The 23,947-nt window shown below is 30.1% G+C and overlaps 1 protein-coding gene and 1 long non-coding RNA gene across 2 annotated transcripts; both read right to left on the reverse strand.

Moving 5' to 3' along the window:
* Positions 1–15,351: 15,351 nt before the first annotated feature.
* LOC105764040 (uncharacterized) lies at positions 15,352–16,702 on the reverse strand. Its single transcript, XR_001124510.2, has 2 exons — positions 16,375–16,702; positions 15,352–16,098 (listed from the first exon to the last, which is right to left on the reverse strand). It is a non-coding gene; the product is annotated as an uncharacterized LOC105764040 (long non-coding RNA).
* Positions 16,703–17,797: 1,095 nt separating this feature from the next.
* Positions 17,798–18,978, reverse strand: LOC105764041 (nifU-like protein 1, chloroplastic). Its single transcript, XM_012582490.2, has 3 exons — positions 18,551–18,978; positions 18,298–18,434; positions 17,798–18,203 (listed from the first exon to the last, which is right to left on the reverse strand). Exons 1-3 carry the CDS (start codon positions 18,897–18,899, stop codon positions 18,015–18,017), a joined length of 675 nt encoding a protein of 224 aa, XP_012437944.1. The 5' UTR covers positions 18,900–18,978; the 3' UTR covers positions 17,798–18,014.
* Between the last annotated feature and the right edge of the window lie 4,969 nt (positions 18,979–23,947).

A 23,947-nucleotide genomic window follows, 5' to 3' on the forward strand; every position in this document is an offset into this window, starting at 1 on the left:
AAACACCAAATGCTGGTATGCTATGTTACATTGAACTAATTAAAATTAGGTAAACCTAGGAAACTTATTACACAATACCAACATCTTTTCCTCCATTTAATTCTATCTTTCCATCCACTAATTTAAATTGAGTCTACAAAATTTAATTGGTTTTATGTCACAATCATTTGACCAAACAATGTTTGAGTTGCATTGAGATACAGACACGTCCAGTTTCGGACATGTGTAGGCATGACAGCCATTGCCATATCTGGTCTGTAAACACTTATCTTAAAAAAGGAACCAATGGGGGAAGGAATTTTTTGTATTGGTGGATCATGTCATCATCTCTTATTCTCAATCTCACCAACCATGACAATTAAAAAAAAAAAAAAAGATGGAACTAATAGCCTTTTTTGGTAATGAAAATGACAAAGGCTTAAAAACCAGTTTTAAACCATATTTAGGATACTTACTTCTTTAAGCCTAGAATTTTCATTCTTTTCTCTAATAATTGACTGCTTGACTATAGGTTTAATTAATTTATTTGTGGGGGGTAAATAGTACTTCAAATTGTGAACGACAAATGTGCGCTTTTAAATTTATTTATTTGATTTTTACTTAAACGTGACATGTTAGAATTTAATGAAAATTTCAATCATTCACTTTCTTCTAGATATATAGTTAGATATGTATTTAATCATGATATTTATCTTTTTAACATTTCTTTTTGTCGATTAAGTCTTAATTCGATTGACATCGATATTATTGTCAGTGTAGGAGGACGTGGGTTCGAGTGCGCTGAAACGCATTATCCTCTTATTTAATGGTTGGGGAGGGAATAAAACCTATAATAAGATCAATGTTCAAAAAAATATTTTTTTTAAGTTTTTAAATTCAATACATCAAATATAAATCCATAATTAATAATGTAGTTCTCAATTTTTTTTGTTTACTTTATATTAGATTTTTCTTTCCCAAAGAATGAAGGATAAAAATTTAATTATTAAAAAATTTAAAAAATTTAAATATTTTTATTGATATTTAAGTTTGAAAAATAATATTTCACATATATAATTTAACTACTTTTCTTTTTCGTGCTATAAACCTATTATAAACAAAAATATTAGATAAAATATGGATATGAGAATATGATGATTTCTATTGCATTCTACATTTTTCATCATATTTACCAGCAGCATACTTTTCTATATATATTCTAATACATAAATAGGAAAGGGTTTACAAGAAGATGAAAGGTTAAAGGTTAAAGAAGATGAAATGTGGAAGGTTAAGGGAGATGAAAGGTGAAAGGTTGAATATCCACTTAATAGCATTCATAACACTCCCCCTTGAATGATCATTGTATAAAAGATATGCCTTATTAAAAACCTTACTAGGAAAAACCCTATGGGACAAAAACCTAGTGAAGGAAAAAAGAGTACAAAATCCTTTGATACAGAGTATGTCACAACCTTAAAAGAAAATGCAGTGCGAATTTACTCCCCCTTATGTAAGCATCACTTAAGATCTTTGAAACGACACAATCCAATATTAAAAATTAACTTTTCAAATGTAGCAGTAGAGAGTGCCTTAGTAAAAAGATCTGCCAAATCTCACTTGAACGAATCTGTTGAACATTTATATCTCTATTCTTTTGTAGATCATGAGTGAAGAAAAATTTTGGGGATATATGTTTTGTTCTATCACCCTTAATATATCATTCCTTAAGTTGTGCAATGCAAGTTGTATTATCTTCATCTAAGACTGTTGGAGCTTCTTTTTCAGAGCATAAACTACAATCTTTTCGTATGTGATGAATTACAGACCTTAGCCACACACATTCACGACTAGCCTCATGAATTGCTAAAATCTCAGCATGATTAGAAAAAGTAGTAGCAATTGTTTGTTTCATAGAACGCTAAGAAATTGCAGTACCACCATATGTGAAAACATGACCAATTTATGATTGAGCATTGTGAGGATCAAATAAGTACCCTACATCTGCAAAACCAACCAATTCTGTTTTGGGTAGGTTAGAGAAAAATAAACTCATATCTCTTGTACCTTGAAGATAACGAAAAACATACTTAACCCCATTCCAATATCTTCGGGTTGGACAACAGCTAAATCTTGCTAATAATTTGACAACAAATGATATATCAAGTTGTGTATGACTAGCAAGATACATCAATGTACCAATAGCACTTAAATATGGTACTTCAGGACCAAAAAAATCTTTATCATTTTTCCGATGACGAAAATGGTCTTTATTTACATCAAGTGACCTAACAACCATTGGGGTGCTGAACGGATGTGCATTATGCATGTAAAATCTTCTTAGCACTTTTTTTTATATATGTTGTTTGATGTACAAGGATTCTATTCTTTAGATGCTCAATTTGTAACCCTAGAAAATTCTTATCTTTCCAAGGTCTTTCATTTCAAATCCTTTCTTTAAGCACTCCATTGTCACTAAAATCTCTTCAAGAGTCCTAATGATATTTAAATCATCAACATACACAACAATTATAACAAATCCTGATCCAAACCTTTTTATAAAAATGCATGGCGAAATGGGATCATTATTATAGTCTTTCCTCAATAAGTACTCACTAAGGTGATTATACCACATGCGCCAAGATTGTTTCAATTCATAAAAGGGATCTATTTAATTTGATTGAGTAATGTTCTCAAGAACATGAACTAGCTACTTCTGGCAGTTTAAAACCTTCTGGGAGTTTCATGTAAATGTTATTATCAAGTGAGCCAAATAAATAGGTTGTAACTACATTCATTAGGCGTAAATCAAGACTTTCTCTTATTGCCAGACTAATCAAGAACCTAAAAGTAGTTGCATCCACCACAGGAGAGTTTGTCTCTTCATAATCAATATCAGGTCTATATGAAAATCTTTGTGCAACCAAATGCACTTTATATCTCACAATTTCTCTTTTTAATTTCTCTTTCACGCAAAAACCCATTTATATCCCATAGGTTTTACACCTTCAGGTGTACGAACAACATGTCTGAATACATCTCTCTTCGCAAGAGATTTTAACTCTACCTTAATTGCTTCTTCCATTTTGGCCAATCATCTCTTTGTCTACATTCTTCAATTGACATTAGTTCATGATCCACATTGTCATTCAAAATATCTAGTGTTACATTGCATGTAAATATGTCATCGACATCGATTTGATTTCGGTTTCACTTAATTCTTGACACGACATAATTTGTTGAGATTTCTTCATTATCAAGTACTTGAGATTTTTCTTGAACTTTAGTCATGTCTAAAATCTCTTCTAGAGATCCTTTTAAAGTCATTGCTTCCTCAATCTAACCATCATCTATTTTTACTCCTTTTATTTTTCAAGGATTCTTATCTCTAGAACCGACTAGTCTACCATGCTTTAGACTCATCAGCAACTAGAGTTTGTCCTTAAGGGACATCAATTTTGATTGGAGCATTTACAGTTGGTATATGTGACTTTGTCACTATTTTTGGATTAGTAAATACGTCTGTCAATTGATTTGCTAAGCTTTGTAAGTGAATTATCCTTTCAACCTCCAGTTCACATTGTTGTGTTAGATTACCAAGATGAGACAATGATAAATCATTCCAATTTATTTATTTTTCTAGCTGTTTATTTTCTACCCCTAACGTTGGAAAAACTAACTCATTAAAATGAAAACCAGCAAATTGAGCTATAAATAAATTCCCCTTTGGTGGCTCGAGATATTTAATTATTGATGGGGATTAATATTCAATATATATTCCTAACCTCCTTTAAGGACCCATTTTAGAGCATTATGGTGGAGTAATCGCAACATATATAGCACATCCAAAAATTCTCAGATGGGAAATATTTGGCTCCTAACCAAAAACCATTTGTAAGGGGGAGAACTTATGATAACTTATTGGTCTGATGCTGCATGTAGTATGGCATGTCCCCAAGTAGAAATTGGAAGTTTTGACTTCATAAGTAATGGTCTTGCAATCAGTTGAAGACGCTTGATTAATGATTCAGGAAGACCGTTTTGTGTATGAACATGTGCTACAGGATGTTCAACATTTATTCCAATAGACATACAAAAACCATTGAAAGCTTGGAAGTAAATTCACCAACATTGTCTTGATAGAGAAATCTGGAAAATGTGCTCGTAATTTGATCAACTGAGCAAGTAACGTTGCAAATGTCAGGTTGCAAGTTGATAACAAGGATACATGCGACCATCTAGTCAAAGCATCGAGTAAAACCATAAAATTTCTAAATGGTCCACACGGAGGGTGTATTGGTCCACATATATCCATTATATTCGTTCTAGAAAAGCGATAGATTCATAATTTATTTTGACTGGCGATGGCTGAATGATTAATTTGCCTTAAGAGCAAGCATCACATGAAAAATTATTAGCTTGAAGAATCTGCTAGCTCTTCAATAATGTCCACATGAACTGTCAATAATTTTTCGCATCATAATTGAACCGGGATGACCTAACCGGTCATGTCAAATAATAAAGTCATCAGTAAACTTGATATATTATAGTGACTTTATTATAGCATGTGCTTCAATTGTATTAATTCTCATGTAGTACAAACCAGAGGAGTGTGAGAACAATTTCTCCAAAATATTTTTATTTCCTTGGATTATACTCGTAATTTGAAGATATTCATCATTCCCTTCACTTATTGTCTCAATATGATATCCATTATGGTGAATATCTTTAAAACTCAACAAATTTCTTTGAGACTTAGGAGAGTATAACGCATCATTAATTTGAAACTTAGTTCCTCTAAACAATAATATATTTGCTCTTCCAGAGCCTTCTATGATTTTGGTACTACCAGATATAGTACTCACACTAGTTTTTTGCATTGTCAAATGAGAAAAATATTTCTTGTTCTTAAGTATTGTATGAGTAGTTGCATTGTTTACTAAGCATAAGTCTTCACCATTTATCGCTAATTGAATTTGAGAGGTATTCATACTCTTCAAAGAAAACAAATACATGTCACATAGATTTTCAAAATATATAAAATTTTCATAAATAGTTTAAAACATAATAGAATAACCATGTTGTTAATAACATAACAAACTTGCATAAAATTTATTCTTTAAAACTATAATAATAAAATTAAAAGATCAATTATTCCCTTTAAGGGTGGTGAAGAAATCAACAACTTCCAAATAAGTTGTACCAACGATGCCATAATCATCTTTGCCATTTTCACAAACAAAATTTGTCTCTATTTTCTTCCCTTTATCCTTCAATTATTGTTGATATAGTTCCACAAGATGCTTTGGTGTACGACAAGTACGTGACCAATGATTTTTACCTCCATAACGATAACACAAACTTTCCGCTTTCCCAGTTGTATTTTTATCATTCTTTCTATCCTTATGATCCCACTTCTGGTGGGTATTCCTAAAATGACCACCTCATTCATGTCCACATCCTCGACCACGACTTCTAGTGTGGTCTTTATCCTTTTCGTTATATGATATAACATTCGCTTCAGGGAATAGAGTAAAGCCAGTTGGACGTGACTCGTGATTTTTCATTAATAGTTCATTATTTTGCTCAACAAGAAGAAGACAAGATATTAACTCAGAATATTTCTTAAAACATTTTTCATGATATTGTGTCTGTAGGACAATATTATTTTCGTGAAATGTGGAGTATGTTTTTTCTAACATTTCTCATCAGTTATGTTCTTTCCACATAATTTCAATTGAGAAGTGATTCTAAACATATTGGAGTTATATTCACTCACATATTTAAAATCTTGTAATCTCAAATGCAAACAATCATAGCGAGCTTTAGAAAGTATTACAATTTTCTGGTGGTCATATATTTCTTTTAGACTAGCAAAGGATAAGTAGGTCTTTAACAGTCAAATATTCAATCTTTAGTTCCTCATGGAAGTGATGGCGAAGAAATATTATATCATTGGCCTTATCTTGACTAGATGCTTCATTTCCTTCATTAATAGTTTCACCAAAGCCTTTTGCATATAAGTGTATTTCAGCATTTAATATCCAAGATAAATAGTTCTTTCCAGTAATATCAAGAGCCACAAATTCAAGTTTTGCAAGGTTTGTCATTGATGATATAGCTTGATCCAAACTAACGAAAAACGCAAGGCTCTTGGATTAATTTAAGCACTCGTGCTGATAACATACTATAAACAAAAATAATAGATAAAAGATGGATATGAGAATATGAGGATTCCTATTGCATTCTATATTTTTCATCACATTTACAAGTAGTTATTTCGCTATATATAGAGAGAGATTAGACTCTTCATATTCTAATACATAAATAGAAAAGGGGTTACAAGAAAATGAAAAGTTTAAGGAAGATGAAAGGTGGAAGATTAAGGAGATGAAATGTGAAAGGTTGAACATCCACTTAACAACATTAATAACAAAACCTCTATTTTATTGCCTTAAGTTCATTTTACTTCTAATTAAATGAACGAAACTTTTATTTATTTATTTATTTATTTATAAAATTATTATCTTAATTTAGAAAAAAATAGAAGCAAGTTTATCCATTTAAATAAGTTAATACAATGCTTGTGATTAAAATAAATAATCTATATATAACCGTTGATTTAAGGAAATAATCCTTCAATGATGAAGATATGTGTTAACTAAGATTTGATTTTAATTTTATACTCTTTTTTACATGATTTTAATGTTATACTTAAATCACAATTTTGTTAGTGATATCTAGACGTACTTAATTTTAAATAATAAAATTAATTATTTTAAATTTATAAATAATTTATGTCTTTGAAATAATATTATTTAAAAAATTAAATATTTAAATTTTGATCCATTAATATGATATTTTTAATTGTTAAAATTTTATCAATTTTATAAAATTTGTACATAGTAAAATGTGTAATTTAAGTATTTTAAATATTTAAATTTATAAACTACTGATATTATTCAAATAATGTATTGTAATTTTAAAATTATATTCTATTATTTAAAATAACAAAATGGAGGTAAATAACACAAATACACAATTGTCACATAAGCGTCAAAAAATTAAGCTTTCATATCACCTGGGGCCTAAGCCCTTGCAATATATAATATCATTCCCATACAATATACGTATTATCCTATCAAATTAAATTTTATTTTTATTTAATTTTGTAAGTATTTTTAATGAGATAATAAAATATTTTATATTTAAAATAATGAAAATTATATATTTTCAAAAGAATACTTTTTTTTCAATAAATTTACCAAAAGAATATCCAAAATCCATAAAATCGAATTGATTTATCACAAATAATTTTTTTTAAGAAAAACATATCAATCCAACCAAATTAGTGAAACAAAAATCCCTCATTTTCATGATGATAATACGATTAGCCCACTAGTTAGGAGAGGACACCAACTCATTGTAATTTCTAGTTTGGCGTAATTGTCATGATTTAATTAGGATGATGGAGGTCAATCAAATGAAAGCTACATGCTCATTCATTATGAATTACGGTATAAATTAGTAATCAAATTGGGTGTTGATTTCGGGGGGGCCAACACCTTATATGGCAGTACACCCATGCATCTACATATCTGTAATTATATTTGTCTATGTTGGCCAACCATGCCCTAATTCCACCATTATTTTCTTTAATTAATTTTTCTCTGAAGGCGAAATTTGCCCAACGTTCCTTCACTAATGTATGGCCTGCATTGCATCAACAAATTCCTCCCCAACCTATAGTTTGTTCATCAAAAAACATTTACTATATTTAGCAATTTAGATATATATCATATTTGAAACAATATATAGCTAACCCCAACTCATATCTAATTCCCCCACTAACTTAATTATTTGATTCACTTCAAAGAAATCATACGTATATTTCGATTAAGTTCAAATTCTGGAATCATCATTATTATAACGATTTTGTTTGAATACCAGTCCAACCCGAATCGAATCCTGTGATATTAGAATGTTAAGATGGCTACACCTTGATTTTTTAAAATTTATTTTTTCGAGGTTTGTGACTATCATTCTTAATAATATTATTTTCAATGTTCCTTTAAAAGTGGTTTAATTCTTTTACACTGCCAGCAAATCAGACAATAATAATCATTGATACACTTTTTCAAATATATACTATATGGATAATTGAAATGGATCATCATACATTCTTAATAATTTCATTTATGAAATTCAAGATTTTGCTGTGATCAGCAAATCGTGAAAGGCCATAAATTGTGGTAGCATTCCTTCAAACACGAACCCTAATTCAATGGTGGAAAGGCCGGCCAGCCAGCTAACGTAGAACCTGTAAACCAGACAATGGATTAAATAAAATAAAATTCCACGTCATCCTTTGATTCTTTCAAATTGTTTGGGACAAGAAGCTGGGTCCAATAATCTTCCACAGCGGCCACGTGGCATTATTGAGAGTAGGAACCCTTTAAAGTGATTGATAAAAATATTTTATTAGCTTTAATAAAATCATAAACATGCAATTAATTTATTTTATTTTTTTAATATTGGTCGGTCCATAGCATACAACACATTGGAATATTAATTTAGTTTTATACTTAAATGAGAATTCTTAAATCTTATGCTATCAATCAATCTTTTTTATGTCAAATAATTATGAGGGTTTTTTTCTTTTATAATTTTTGAGTATTGACAAAAGAGAAGAATAGCCCCAAAAGAGGGAGACATTATCATATGCATCATGTGCATTCAACTTTGTTGTTCATATAATTATTAATTCTTATGTATTGCAATGTAATTAAAATTTTGATAGATCAAAGGCACAATTGATAAATAGTTTGATTTTTATATATTAAGGGTTAAAATGTAATTTTCTTCATTATAGTTTATAGATTGAATTTTACTAATAAATTTGGTTTTTAATTAATTTTACCACCTAATATAGGTTTTGGTGATTTGAAAATAAAGTTTAACAAAAATATTATTTAATAATGAAAATAACCTAATTTATAAAATATTAAATTTTAATAAATTTATAAGGTGGAATTTTTATTTTAATGAAATAAATACTTGAAAATTAAAAATATTAAAAAGAAAAATATAAGTTTAATTTTTAATTGTTAATATTATATTGGTTCATTTATTTGTTTTAAATGTTAATGGAAAATTCAAATCAAACAAAAATAAATTGATAAAATTTAAGATAAATTTATCTTTAGCTCAAAAGTAAATATCAATCACAATAAAGTATAAATAGTGACAACTTCTAATTAACTTTCACTTAAAGCATACCGATAAATTTTTGGTGAGTTACAATAACAGGGTAAAACCCATACAATCGACGCGGCTAGCACGACTCGGACACAGACCACATCTGGGGTGGTAAATACCCTTAACCATCAAGTCATCACATAGGTTTTTAATATTTTGAAAAAAATATGTCACATATCTAATTAATTTCACTCATAAAAATTTTAAAAATTATTAAATTATCTATATAATTATAGCAAAAGAAAGAAAGCCTCCCCTTAGCACATAGATTAGGAAAAGGTGGTTTGGGGATTTTTTAAGTGAAAATAAATAAAATATAAAAATGTTATTAAATATGCATGAGAACTTTTCCTCCTCATAATTAGTATCTCATGTCCCTTATCCATCACTAATTTATTTAATCTAATTAATAATTATATCTTTTATGGTTTCTTTTTTTAAAAAATTATAATTCAATCTTGTTTTTTAATACAAAATTTATGCTTTTATCCCTTATAAAAATTATAAAATTTTTAATTTTATTTTGTCCTATTTTCTAATTTCCCATGTATTTTCTTTTCAATTAATTTTTTTTCTAATACACCTTAACAGTATATGACTATATGTTAGTTTATTGGTTTGTTTCTTAAAATCTAAAAAGCTCAATTAACCGCCGATTGAGTTTTAGTTCGACTAGCATGGGCATTATTGTCAATACAGGAGGATGTGAGTTTGAGTGCGCTGAAGCACATTATACTCTTATTATGGGTTAGGGAGGAACTATAGATTATTCTAGGCTGTATCATAAAATTATGGCATGTATATCCATATTAATGATTTTAATTCAATTGGTGTCATCCATTGATCAGGTTTTAATTTAGTTGTGAATTTACCAAAAACCAATTTATTTTATAAAGCAACAAATATTATTTTAAAGGTATTTATGTCTTCTCTTTTTAATAAATGTAGAAAATACATATATATGACAAGATTTGAACTCAAGACTCTTTAATGTTCATTCTTTCAACCAAAACTATATTTATAGAAAATTTTATATAAGATTTAAGGTTTAAATCTTATTATTGGGTTTTATTGATTTTATATAAAAGATAAAAAAATACTCTCGTTATAATATAATAATTTACTTTGTTAAATAATATGATTTTAGTAATTATCAACTAAATTAGTGTTTGATTGACTCGTGAAATCAACTCAATTATAGTATAATATATATAGAAATCCCTAACAGGAATTTATCTTAAACTTTTTTTTAAATGTAACTGGTATTTAGAAGAAAAGGAGAGCTGCGGTTTTAGTTGCTTATAATATATATATATGTGTTTGATATAAAACTTTATAATAAAAATTAGCAGTGATACAAGCATTTTGATTAATTCATCAGTTTTTAAGGGGATTTTGCAGCATTTCTGGATGATGATGACAATGGTGAGATTATTAGCAAATAGAAACTAATAAAAAAGGGCATAAAAAGTTTTGGATGTTAACCACTCCACTACTAGTACATGCAAAGCAAAGCAAAAGGTTGGTAATGGACCTACACGCCTTATTTATTAACTGTCAATTTAATTAGTAGGTGTGTTTGATTTTTGCCTGCCCCATAATCATGAGATGACCCATATCTTAATAACAATAATTGAAAGAGCTAATTCAATGAACAAAGTTGATACACTCGTGATGTTTGTATGACAAAAACAATAACAATGTGATCCATATGTGAAGGTGTTATGTGGATTAACAAACAAAAAGTATGTAGTTTTGATGATTCAAGTTCGAGTATCAAGAATAAATATCATTTGTCGGTTTTTTATCGTATTATTTTAGGGTTTAAGTTTTATTATATATAGGTCATGTTTAGATTTATTTTGGAATAAAAAAATGCATTGTCAATGTATCAGATATTGACTTGCAAGTTTGACAATTATTTTGGGCCACTCTAGCTTTAGGTTGGATGGTTAATTATATTCTATTTGCATTATGATGATAATGATAACTATGTTGTTAAAATAATATATTGGGATTGTGTGTACATGTTTAAGTGCAGGCGTGTGGCACCCAGTAGAATTAGGATCTACATTTTGACTAATTTGTTCTGTTGCATTTAAGTTATTAGGAGGATTGAAGAGATATGCTATCATCTACCTCCTTAAGATAAAGAATTGTCGAATAAGATGATCAGAGTGGTGATAAGAAGGAGAATAGAGAGAGCTTTAGGATTGAATGGGAGAAAAGTGAGGATTGTAGATTGCTTGGGTTGCTTCTTATATATGCTCCAGGCCTTGTATATTTGTTGTCCTCTATCTTAAGGTATTATGTGTCGAGTTGTTATTGACGGGTTTGGAGTAAGTGGTCATGTTTGATTCTCTGAAACAAATCAATATAATAACACAGAAACAATATGAGAATAAGAAAGAACAGGCAAAGAAAACTAAAAGAAAGGTTAAAAAACCTATTGAGCATGTGATCAATTGCTATAGGCTTAAGTAGAGTAACGCTATGATATGCCTGAATCATTTCAAATAAGACACGGTAATTGAGACTTGATATGGCCGATAATGCTTAGATTTACTCATTAAACAAGTTACGAAGGATCCCTACGAAAAGTCTATATGTATTGTCCAAAGATTTTTGTTATATAACACAGACATGATGAAGATGATGTTTATGGGCCTCCCATGACCAAAACAAAAATGTACCATCAACTTTTAAAGCCATGCCACTAGGATTAAAGGCTATGTGGATGCCCCCTTTGATAATAACAACCTGTAAGACAAGCAAAAGAGCCCATATTAATTATTTGGGCCGACAGGTCTGAAAAACAAAAGAACAGCCACCCAAAATGTGTGTATAATAGGGTCAATAAACAATGGGGATCTAGAAAAACCCACGTGTAGCTCAACTGTGAAATGTCGGATGGGGGGTCTGCTTTTGTCGTTGACACAAAGAAACTTCATATGGTATCTGGTAGTTTCACTGTTTGCCCAAAGCTTTTACTGGTATGTAGGGCAAGCAATAGTTAGGCCATTGACAATAGGGCCTACTCAAACCTTTTTTTTCACTTTTTTTCATCATCTTAGCAAATATGATTGAAAGGGTGTCATTTTCTACTTTTCTTTTTTCCCTCCACCAGGCAAAATAATGATAATAATTTGAGTTAATTTTACGGTAAATTATTGTTCGAATTTCAAAATGCTTTAATTAAGTCCATAAAATATCAGTATCGATTAAGTTTGTCCATTACATGACAGTTGGTGCGGTGGTAGGGGCTCTACTCCCAAATATGGGAAATTCAAGTTTCCTCATTTATTCTTTGAACTTTTAAAAGATAAAATGTTGATTTAATCTTTTAAAAATTATAAAAATATAAGTTATTGAAATAGTGAAATTGCACTTTAGTTCTCATAAAATTATACAACTCAGTTCTGTTCCCCTAGGAAAAAAAATTTAGCTATACCCCTACATGACAGCTAGACAAAAATATCAAACTTAAAAAATTGGATTAAACAAAAAAAAACTAAGTCTATTTAAAATATGGGTTAAACTTAATTTCAATATTTTAAATAATTTTTTACTTTAGATTTGAGTTGCCATTTTTGACATATATAAATCAAATTGTAAAGATGTATATATTTTCTACTTAAATAACTTAAATCTAACAATGTTACACTAAATGTAACACCCCTTACCCGGTCCGGTCGCCGAGTCCGAGTAAGAGAGTACTATAGACGATTACGAAATATTTACATGCAATTCAAAACTCAAAATTTTAGTTCAATATCAATTTGTCAAATATGATCGAATATAACATGCAATACAACCAAATTTGGGTTTAAGTCGAGCTTACGAAAGCTTTAGATTAACCCAGTATCAATCAGGGATCAATTTGAAACAAATACAAAAAGATGAGAAAAATTTGTAAACAGGGGTCACACGGCCGTGTTCCCTGGTCATGTGAAAGGTTGAGGCCGTCTGGAACTGGAGTCACAAGATTGTGCGAACAAACCATGTAACTCACTGTGGCTGTGTGGGTCAAAAGTACAATTAATCAAAATTTGTCACACGATCGTATCATCGGACCGTGTAACAATAATCCTTCTAAATTCTATTGACAATATCTATTCTTTTTTTATCTTGTTATATTCAAATTATCCAATGAAATTAATTAACCCATACTACTATAGGAAAAAAAAGTGAAGAGATTATATGCTAAGCATAAATATTGACAGAATCTGGCAATCAAATGTGCCCCATGTTAGGATGTTACCTAAAAGATTGAAATGGCTTTTTCTCTTTATTTTTGAAAAGATGAGCTCAAATGTGCTTCACACTTCACAAAAGTCATTGTATCCAATGCCCTATAATGATTCATCTTTATCTAAATTCAACCATTTATGGCAAGAAATCAAAGGCCATGCAGTGAACCCATGGTGACAATTTGTGGTGGCATTCCAATATCTCTTTTGGGGATAATAATATTATAATAGATTTCCCTCTTTTTTCTTGTATTTGCCCATTGCCCATTACCCCTTTTCCCCTCCATCATCCTTTGAAATGTACTTGTAAAAGTGGGCTCTCATACAACCTATGATGAAGTTGAAAACAGATAAATTTAATGGTAAAATATGTTATAAGTTTTTACATTTTTTAAAATTTTAAAATTTAATCTATGTATTTTTATTTTCAAGATTATATTTTAAAATTCAGACCCACATGTTAAATTAACAGTATTAACAGTTAAAATTGAATTTTAAAATCTAAAAAATAGAGGGACTAAATTCTTGGAAATGTAAGCATGAGGATTAAATTTTAAATTTTAGAAGAATACAGGAACTTATGAAATATTTTAACCCCAAATTTAACTCTCATTAGCTCTTTAAGGTGACAAAGTTCAAATCGCTCGACGAGTTGTAAATCAATTTATTTTGAGTACCGTGTTTTTCTTTAAAAGTGGATGTGGGGCGAGGTAAAAAAAATATTTATTGTGAATATGAAGCAATTATAATAATTGCTTATCCTATCTTTCTGCTATTGTATGAAATTACTATTTTACTATTATATATGTAATTATTAAAAGGATAAAAATATTTAAAAATGTGTTATATATTTAACTATTGCAAAGATAAAATTATTTTATACTTTATGTTAAAATATTTTTTAAAAAATTATGTTTAAATTAAGACAGACCAAAATATATGTATTCAATGTACCTAGAAGTGACAATTTTTAAAAAGTACACATCCATTATGGAGCAAAGCAAGTAATAAAACAAAGCATGCTAATTGAGGCAAGGTTGAATTTGGTAACTCCCCAATTCACCATTGAATTGCTTAAGCAATACACACACCAAACAATATCCATTGGCGTTCCATGACAATTTGTACTAATTATACATATATATTTGGTCGAAATTAGATATTTATTGCCAATAATAGTAATAAATATTCGTTAAAGAAATAAACCATCGATCTTGAAACATACATACATACATATGAGGCTCTAGATATGTTTTTTTTTAATCCGAGACTCCTAGTACCTCAACTAAACTTGAAGTTGAGCCAACCAAATTTTTAAATGATAAGCAAGTTTCAAACCCAGAATTGAACATTGAATTTCATCCCACTCGATCAACCAATAACATACTTGGTTTATATATATATATATAAATGAGTCCCCTATTCTATTTCCTCCATTCCCCCCCCCCTCCCCGGTACGGATGAGTAGGCCTACTCTTTTTTTCATAGTTGTTTTTTAGCCGATTTAAGAGATGAAAATTCAGACAATGCAATAGGGAAGGTCATTGATGTACACCAAAGAGAAACCCCAATCATAAAAGTATATGCGACAAAACGCGTTGAAATTAAAAACCAATGCCACCCCACTGACCCACTTAGCTCTTCTTTTTTACCAACAATAAATTTATATGTGTTGGTAAAAGGTCACACGACACGACAACAGCATCAATTATACATTTTGGTTATAATATACACATATATAATTTATCACTGTATATTCTTGCAGAGAACAATCACGAGGCATTGGCCCCTCCATTTTTTTTAAAAAAATTTGATCTGATAGAGAAAAGAAAGAAGAAAAAGAAGAATATTAGTGACCTTTCAATGGTGAAAAATCAAAAAAAAATCTCATTTAATGATAAACAAAATGTCAAACAGTCTGACAGCTCCTGCATGAGTTTCAATATGTTTTTTCCTGCAGGCACATACATAAGAATACAAACTAGAATTCAATGGTCTTTTTTTTTTCTGAAATGACTGCTTATAGCCCAACAATCATTTCAGTAAAATGGAAGTAAAACTAAAACCCATGAAGCTCCTTTGACTGCATGATGCCATTGCCATTTTTGTAAGGTAAATAATATTCTAGTTTTTTTATTGTGACATGGTAGCTCAGGAGGGATAGACAGGGAAGGAGATGATGAGTTAGGTGGGAACAGTGGGTACTAATTGTTTAGTTCTTTCAAGGAAAATTCTGATAAGAAATGGTTTAAGATATTGGTGATTAGTGTAGTAGGTGATGGTAGGGGTCTTACAAGGTCAAGAAAAGGCCTTACAAGGTCAAGAAGAGGAAACCATGGTGAAATAAAAAAAAGGGTAGTTTTTTTTTTTTGGGGGAGGGGGGGATTGTTAAAATAAGCTCAGGTGGGATAGCACCAAGAGAGAGGTCAACAAGCCATTGTTGTAAAGAAGCTTGGTAAGTATTGTTCAACAACATCCATGGTGGAGATTGCTCTTTTGAAGCATATGCTGTCAATAACCATGATGGTATTAGGTTTATTGAAGAATATGTCCATCATGATGATGATGATGATGATGATGATGACAACTTGTAACCTGGTAATCAATCAACCTGCAGTATAGCAGAAAGTTGATACTTGTTAAAAAAAACAGGAATTGCCGACAGCCCAAACAAGGGTCTTAAGCGTGTGTTTTTAACCAAACATATGCTGTGTTTTTTTTCTCTGAAATGAAGCATAGGAACATGTGATATAACATGGCATCTGTTTTTGACAAACAAAAATGAATATGGGTTTGTTTAATTATGAGATCTTCTTACCTGGTGAAAATCACAAGCAATGGAATGAAAAGGTAAAGAAGATGAAGAGATGAGGTGATTTTTGCTTACCTTGAAGAAGCCTGAGGGTTTGAGCTTTGGTTTTTGAGAGGGAGAGAAAATGGAGAATAAGGGATGGGATGGTGGTGGTGGAAATATAGAAGAAGAAACTAGAAAAAAAGGTTTACAACAGCTAGAGGGCTGTCCCTGTGGACCCTGACTTCTAACAATTCTATAGCCCAAATCTACTAATCCCCATTTTATATTATTTTTGTACAAATCCACAAATGATGATTTCTTTTACTAGGTATTGAAACAATCGGTAATGGATTTCGGGTATTGAGTATCAAGGTTTAAGATCTGTGATGTAATTATATATATGGATTTTTAAATGAAGTTAGTCTAGATTATCAAATTTAGTTGGGATTGTATTAGTTATTAATTCATTTGTATTGTAATAGTTTGATACTTACGATTATTTCAATATATATTTATATTATACTTTAATTATACTCTAGTTATAACACTTTTAAAAAGAACCATTCGAGAAAAAAATAGTTAACACTTGTTTGAAATTAGAGTTAAAATATCTGTTTAATCATTTTTATTCTCTATCCTGATATTGTATTTATGAAAAAGTTAGGACTGAATATAGTTCTTAGGATCACGGTGGATGCTAACATCCCAAAATTTGTCATAGAAATTGATGCTATGTTATTAGTTATATTGTTAAATCCCTTTTATGCCTTTGAAGTTTCATTGCTCTGAGACTCGGTGAAAGTTGAAGGCGTGAGATCTATAATATATGGTGAGCAACCAAATTGAGTTCATACAAACTAACAATTCTCTGTTGAGTAGCCATGTTTATTTATGTTTCATGCTTGGTTTTGGAGAAATTTTTGAACTGTCTCTTAATGACTTGTTATTGTCTCTAATCGAAATTTTGTCTTTTAATCTTGGGAAAAGCCTGAATGCTTGAACCGACAAGTTCAACAGAGAGCACTTCCGTATGTGACATACCAAAGAAATGAAAACATATATGCTTGGTAGGGTTTGAGGCTTTGAGCTCGCATACTACAACACGTAGGGCAATTGAGCTATAATTGCCTATAAATGCCCTATATGTTTTAGGGCACGGACTCAAACCCGGTCAAGTGCAAATACTCTCATTTCTTTGATAAATATGTCCCACAAACTCCATCCCAACGAGACACTTCTACTCTATTGAATTCGTCCCATCTTCAAATAATCTCAAATACTCGAGCTCTCATCAGAATTGAGAGACAACTCCAACCAGGAACAATACCATATATGTTGGTTAGATTAACCAGCTCCGAACAAATGATACTTTGAAGATTTTTCGAATCCCTAACAAAACCTTCTCAGTTCTCAAATTCACCAATTTCGATAGGCTGGATTTGGATTAGCTTGGAAATTTCCGAAGCAGAAACATGCATAATTTTTACTTCACCTGTATAGTAAATATTAACAGCAATTTCGATTTCCATATGAAATTATTGAATACCTGTATAAGATTTTACATGTATGACCATGAAAATAAGGATGAATCTTTGCATACAGACACAACATTTAATCACCATCCCCATGTACTTTGTCTATCTATTATCTAAAAGAAACAGGCATTACCAGTGAAAAAGAAAAAAATAAACAAAAGGCCAAAACTTTCAGCTTCTGATATGAAAATGGAAAAGCTAGCCAGTTAATACAACATTGGTAATATCTGGGAATTTCTCCTTAATTGCAGCTTTGATCCCTGATCCAATAGTTTCAGGCCCTGTATAACTCACAACACATTCCCCTTCCTCAATAGACAATACTTCCACACTCCCACCATAATTCTTAATAGCTGGTCTCAAAATATCAAGATGACGATTCACTGCCTGTGTAAGTCACCAATCCCAATCAAATTTCAATTTATCTGAGAAAAAAATTTGTTTCTTTTTCACAAATTTCATGTTTAAGTAGAAAACCCACCTCAACAGTAGTTTCCTTTTGTTCATCATCGTATACTTGTCGAATATCCTTGACTGCATCCCCAAATTTTTCTTTCAAAACCCTTTCGATCCCCATTTTCATGGTTGTTGTTGAACTAGGGCAACTCTCACATGCTCCTGAAATAAAAATCAATGGCAGATAAGTCTCGACTCACTAAAACAATTTCTACCAGCCATAACCATAAGCACATATATAGTAATAAATCATGAAAACGAACAAAAAAAAAGGTGACCTTGGAGTTTAAGCGAGATGATGCCATCTTCAACGGACAAAACGTCGACGTTTCCGCCATCGGCAATCAAGTAAGGCCTCACGTCATCAAGAACAAGGTCCACGTTTTGAGCGGTGAGCTCGAATTGCTTTGAAGAGTACAGTCCGGTAGACGACGAGCCGGCGGGTGCGCTTGGGCTGAAGCTCGAGCTCGACATTTTTACGGCTGTTTTCTGGTGGGTTCTTCCAGAAGGGAACCGTATGCGTTGATTTAGGGATAAGAATTGTGGGATTTGAAGGGGTTTTGTTAGGGTTTGCGGAGAAGAGAAAATTAGGGTTTTGGTTAACCGGATTCCAGCAATTGAAGCCATTTCCTATCGGTGCTGATTTGGGGAAGGATTGCCAATAAAATAACTTCAGCGACGAACAATGTAAGCTGCCCTTGTTAGTTTTGTGGTGCTAGAATTTTTATTTTGTTGGTTATTAAATTCTCAAAATAATAAAACTTAAAAGGCAAATTGCATTTAAGGTCACTAAAGTATTACTAAGTTTATATTTTGATCATTTAACTTTTAAAAGTTACAAAATGATAATTAAATTATTCAGAAGTTTTCATTTAAGTCGTTGGGTTGTTAAAATCACAATTGTATGGCCTTCTCTATCCACACCACCAGCACCAATCGAAAGCTCTTATTTCCTTTCTTTTCTACAGTTCAGTTTTTTCCATGGAACAACTTTGAACATCATTAATTTACAAATCAAAATCCCAACAACTTTCTTTCTCAATCTCCGACACTGACTGTAAAATCGAATTGGATTTAAAGTGTGTTCTTTTTCAATCTCCGTACCGATTGTCCAATTGTCACGTATAGCTCGCTAGCCGAATTTTAAGGAAAAAAAAAAACTTAAGAGCCCAGTGACTTAAACAAAATTTTTTGAATAATTCAGTAACTTAAATGAAAACTTTCAATTAATTCAATGACTATTTTGTAAGTTTTTTAAATTAAATAATCAAAACATAAATTTATTAATAATTTAGTGATCTCCTAAAATTAAAAAAATCGTTAGTATTTTTTTTCCTACCAGGCACTTATAATAAAATTGAATATTATTTTGTTATGTATATATTTATATAAATATATAATTTTATTTGTAAATAAAATTTAAGAAAAGATCCACTTTTATTTATTTTTAAAGAAAAATAAAGAAAATCTAGGAACATTAGAAACAACATAAACATGCAAAATTAACATGTAGGTCCCTCACCATTTATTTGATTTTTAAAATTTTACTCTCTAAAAATATTAATATGTATCTCTATATAACTATATATAAAGGAAGATCCAAACTTACAAGTGGCATCCCAAACCATGGTTTTCTTATCTTTTCCATTCTATTGGTCAAATTACAATTTTAATCCCTTTAATATATTTAAATTTGATATTTAATCTCTATACTTTAATTTTTAATATAAATTAGTTTATATATTTTATAATATTATTAATTATTTTAAATAATTAATATTGTAATCTTTTTTGGTTAAAACATTTTAGGATTATATATAATTTAAATACTTTAAAAGTCTTAGAGACTCACGGGCCGTTTCCTATTTTTTTAGGTTTGCATTGGTCTGACCTTCTCTCTCTCTTTTTTTTTTTTTGTAATTTTAGAAATAATGATTAAATTTTAATTTTGATATTTCTATTATGCCTAAATTTCAACAAACATTAATTTTAATTTGAATGCCCCAAGGTTTTAGAGATGGATACATATCTTTCTATTTTTTAGGCTTGCCTTATTTTTTTTTTTTTTTTTACATTAAGATAAAGGTTAAACTTTAGTTTCGGCTTTATAGTATGCTAAAACTTGAGATTTAATCTATATAATTTATTTTGACATGATTTGATTTTTTTCTTTTATAATGTTCTAAATATTTAATATTATTAATTATTTCAATCAAAATATTTACCTTGATTTTCTTAGGAACAATATTTCAACAAAAATTATTTTATCATAACGAGTTCTAATAAATGTTTTCAAGAAAAAACCAATATTGACAATTTCAATATTAATTTTATTTTCACACGATTACCAAGTGATTTTTAAATTTCAAAATGTCACATCAATAAATTTAATAAAATAATTTTAATTATGGTAATAATTTGACCTAAATTTTAAACCTGAAAAGTAGAGAGTTTAAATTTCGAAACTAAAAGTAGATTAGAATATATTTTAATCTTCAAAATTGTACTCTATAATTTGACACAAACAAATATCTAATCCAACGTGAAGAGAGAGAATCATACTAATTATATTTTATAAAAAAACATACACACACACTCATTATGAAATATTAGCGCAAATTAAAAGTGATATAATTTGGTTAAGGTTTATTAGGCTATAGTTATTAAATAAGGTATGAGTCAAATATGTGCAGATATTCTAATAACTAATTTCTAATTGATAATGGGCTAATTAGAAATTAGGGTTAATGTGCAAAAGTTATATATTAGGGTTATAGTTCACAAATTATACATATATAACTTTTCCAATATCCCATCTTTAGAAAAGAGAGTCATTTTCTCTGAATTACTTATGTGCTAATTTGGAAGATCAAAACCACAAGATCGAAGATTCCAAGGAAACAATGGATTCAAGTATGTTTTCGCATTTAATTTTGTTCTTGATGATTTTACATGGCAAATCTTGATATATTAAGTTTTGTATAAGAATTTTACGGTTCAATATTATTATTTTTCCTTTATACTTGTAGCTTAATAAAGAGAAAAAAGATGATGGATTTCCTTAGGCCTGAAGATTTTAAGAATATAAACTTCGATCTCAAATGGAATGTTTTTGATTATTTGTTAGAGATTACGAGAGTTGATCAAGAGAAATTGAAAGAACGAAACTTCAAAATCAAGAATGTTGAAAAGAAAAGTCATGGTTTTGGGCGTGGAAGCTTCATGCAAGAGAAAAGTTTTAACAACAATGGTAGATTGAGAAGGAGATGCCAATTCATGGAAGAAAATATCAAGAACAAGAGACCCATTGTCTCTTGTCACCACCATTGTTGTCTGAAAGCTTGAAACAACATGTCGTTGAATAATTGGGTGGATCGAAATAATTTTTGGTGATACAAAAACAACTATTCTATATCAATGTGAACCCTCAAGCAAGTTGATTTTTTATATATTTTCGCAACTCAAATCCCATGAGTTTCTCAACGAGTCCAAAGCTAAGCAATTGAAGGCTAATATAGAAGCCATTAAAGCTCATTTGTTGGAACCAAATGGAAGAAACTGAAATCAACTTTAATAGGTGGGATATGAGTAAAAGTTCAATGTATGTCATTACAACTCATTGGAATTCTATCGTGAACAACAACTTATTGAGAAAAATGGAGATCACATATATAATAATAATAATAATTATATGTTATTACATTAGCTTAAATTAAAAGTCATTAAATAAAGTACGGGGTCAAATATGTGTATCTTAGGGATATTGTCTCAAATTACATATAGATAACTTTTCTGACATCTCATTTTCAGAAAAGAGAGTCACTATTCTCTAAAATACTTGTGCGTTAACTTGGAAGATCAAAGCCACGAGATTTCAAGACCTTAAGATATCAATGGATTCAAGCACTCTTTCTTTAGTTTTGTTCTTGATTTATTCTTAATGATCTGACATGAAATATCCTAATTTATTAAATTTTATATCAGATCTTGTTTTATAGTTCTAATGTCGAATCGTTGAGAACTAATTAAAATTTTTATTCTTTTGGTATGATTCATTCATGAAATTTCACGGATTTGATATTTTGATTTGGTATTTTGGTTAATTGAGATTTATGATAAAAGTTGGGGTTTTGATAGCCAATTTTAAAACTTAGTGATTTTGGATTGTTATGAATATATATAATTGAATGATAATTCTTGAATTCAATTTTAGAGATTCTTTATTAATATGTTACATATTGCTATGACCTTAAGAATCAACTTAAAGAGAAATCAAGTCAAGTTCCGTTAATTAAAAGAAAAACAGTGACATTCAGTCGATTGGGATGGTGACTGGGTTTCGTTATCAAAACTATACAGATTGGTTATTTATTTTTAGTATACAGTTGAGTTCGATACAAATTGTATATTTGTATTATATTTAACTTTGATTTTTTTTAATTTTAATTTTATTATAGGTTCCTATTATATTTGTTCTTTTTGATACAATGCCTAGAGTTATCCATAGCCTCTCCCCAACCCTTAAATAGGAGGATAATGCGCTTCAACGCACTCGACAACCCACATCCTCCTGCACTGGCAACAATACAGCTAAAAAAATTTATATGCTTTTGGAACAAAAGCAATGTGGTTTCTTATTGCAGCATTTAGACAACCTTATTTTGGGTTATTTTGGAAACTGTAGTGTGATCAGAAATTTAAGCTTTGATCTTTGATTGTTACAAAAATTTCAAATTTAAATATTGGCATGTTTATATATATATATATATATTTAAATAACTTAATTAACATACATCCCAAACTATTCAGTGAAGCGTACTATAAACCACAAAGTCTTTTCCCAATTCAAGCAAAGTCAGAATCAGTGCTTCAGTCAACATCACTTTTAGCTTTTCAAAACTCTTCTGACACTGATCATTCCACACAAATGCCACGTTCTTTTGTAGCAACTTTGTCAATGGCGTAGCTATCTTGGAAAACCCATTTACGAATCTTCGATAATAACCAAGTAAATCAAGGAAACTCCATATCTCTAACACATTTTTCGATGCTTTCCACTAGAGGATAACCTGGACCTTTTTTGGATCAACTTAGATTCCCTCATTTGAAATAACATGCCCCAAAAATTCAACCTTGGATAATCAGAACTCACATTTACTGAGCTTCCCAAAAAGTTACTTTTCCCGCAAAACTTGTAAAACAATTTTGAGATATTTATCGTGCTCAACTTCTGATTTAAGTATATCAAGATATCACCAATGAATACCACTACGAACTGATCCAGATAAGGCTGGAATATGCGGTTCATGAGATTATGAATGCCGCAAGAGTGTAGTTCGAAAGGCATCACTAAAAAGTCATAGCTACCTTATAGCCTGCGAAACGTTGTTTTCGATACTTTACTATCTTTTACTTTTAGCTGGTAATATTCCGAACTCAAGTCAATCTTAGAAAAGACAAATGCACCATTCAACTGGTCAAACAGATTGTCAATACATGGCAAGAAGTAACAGTTTTTGATTGCCAACTTATTTAACTACCAATAATTAATGCAAAGCCGTATCAACTCGTCTTTCTTTTTGACAAACAACACTGGAGCTCCCCAAGGCGACATACTAGGACGTATAAAACCTCGATCTAGTAAATCTTGCAACTGCATTTTTAATTCTAAAATC

This window comes from Gossypium raimondii, chromosome 12 (genome assembly GCF_025698545.1).
Source record: "Gossypium raimondii isolate GPD5lz chromosome 12, ASM2569854v1, whole genome shotgun sequence".
Taxonomy (NCBI): domain Eukaryota; kingdom Viridiplantae; phylum Streptophyta; class Magnoliopsida; order Malvales; family Malvaceae; genus Gossypium; species Gossypium raimondii.

Coding starts and splice junctions, on each gene's coding strand:
- LOC105764041 (XM_012582490.2), bottom strand. CDS start 18,899: ATGGCTTCAATTGCTGGAATCCGGTTAACCAAAACCCTAATTTTCTCT. Junction 18,435..18,550: donor CATCTCGCTTAAACTCCAAG/GTCACCTTTTTT, acceptor TTTTTATTTCAG/GAGCATGTGAGAGTTGCCCT. Junction 18,204..18,297: donor AAAAGGAAACTACTGTTGAG/GTGGGTTTTCTA, acceptor TGACTTACACAG/GCAGTGAATCGTCATCTTGA.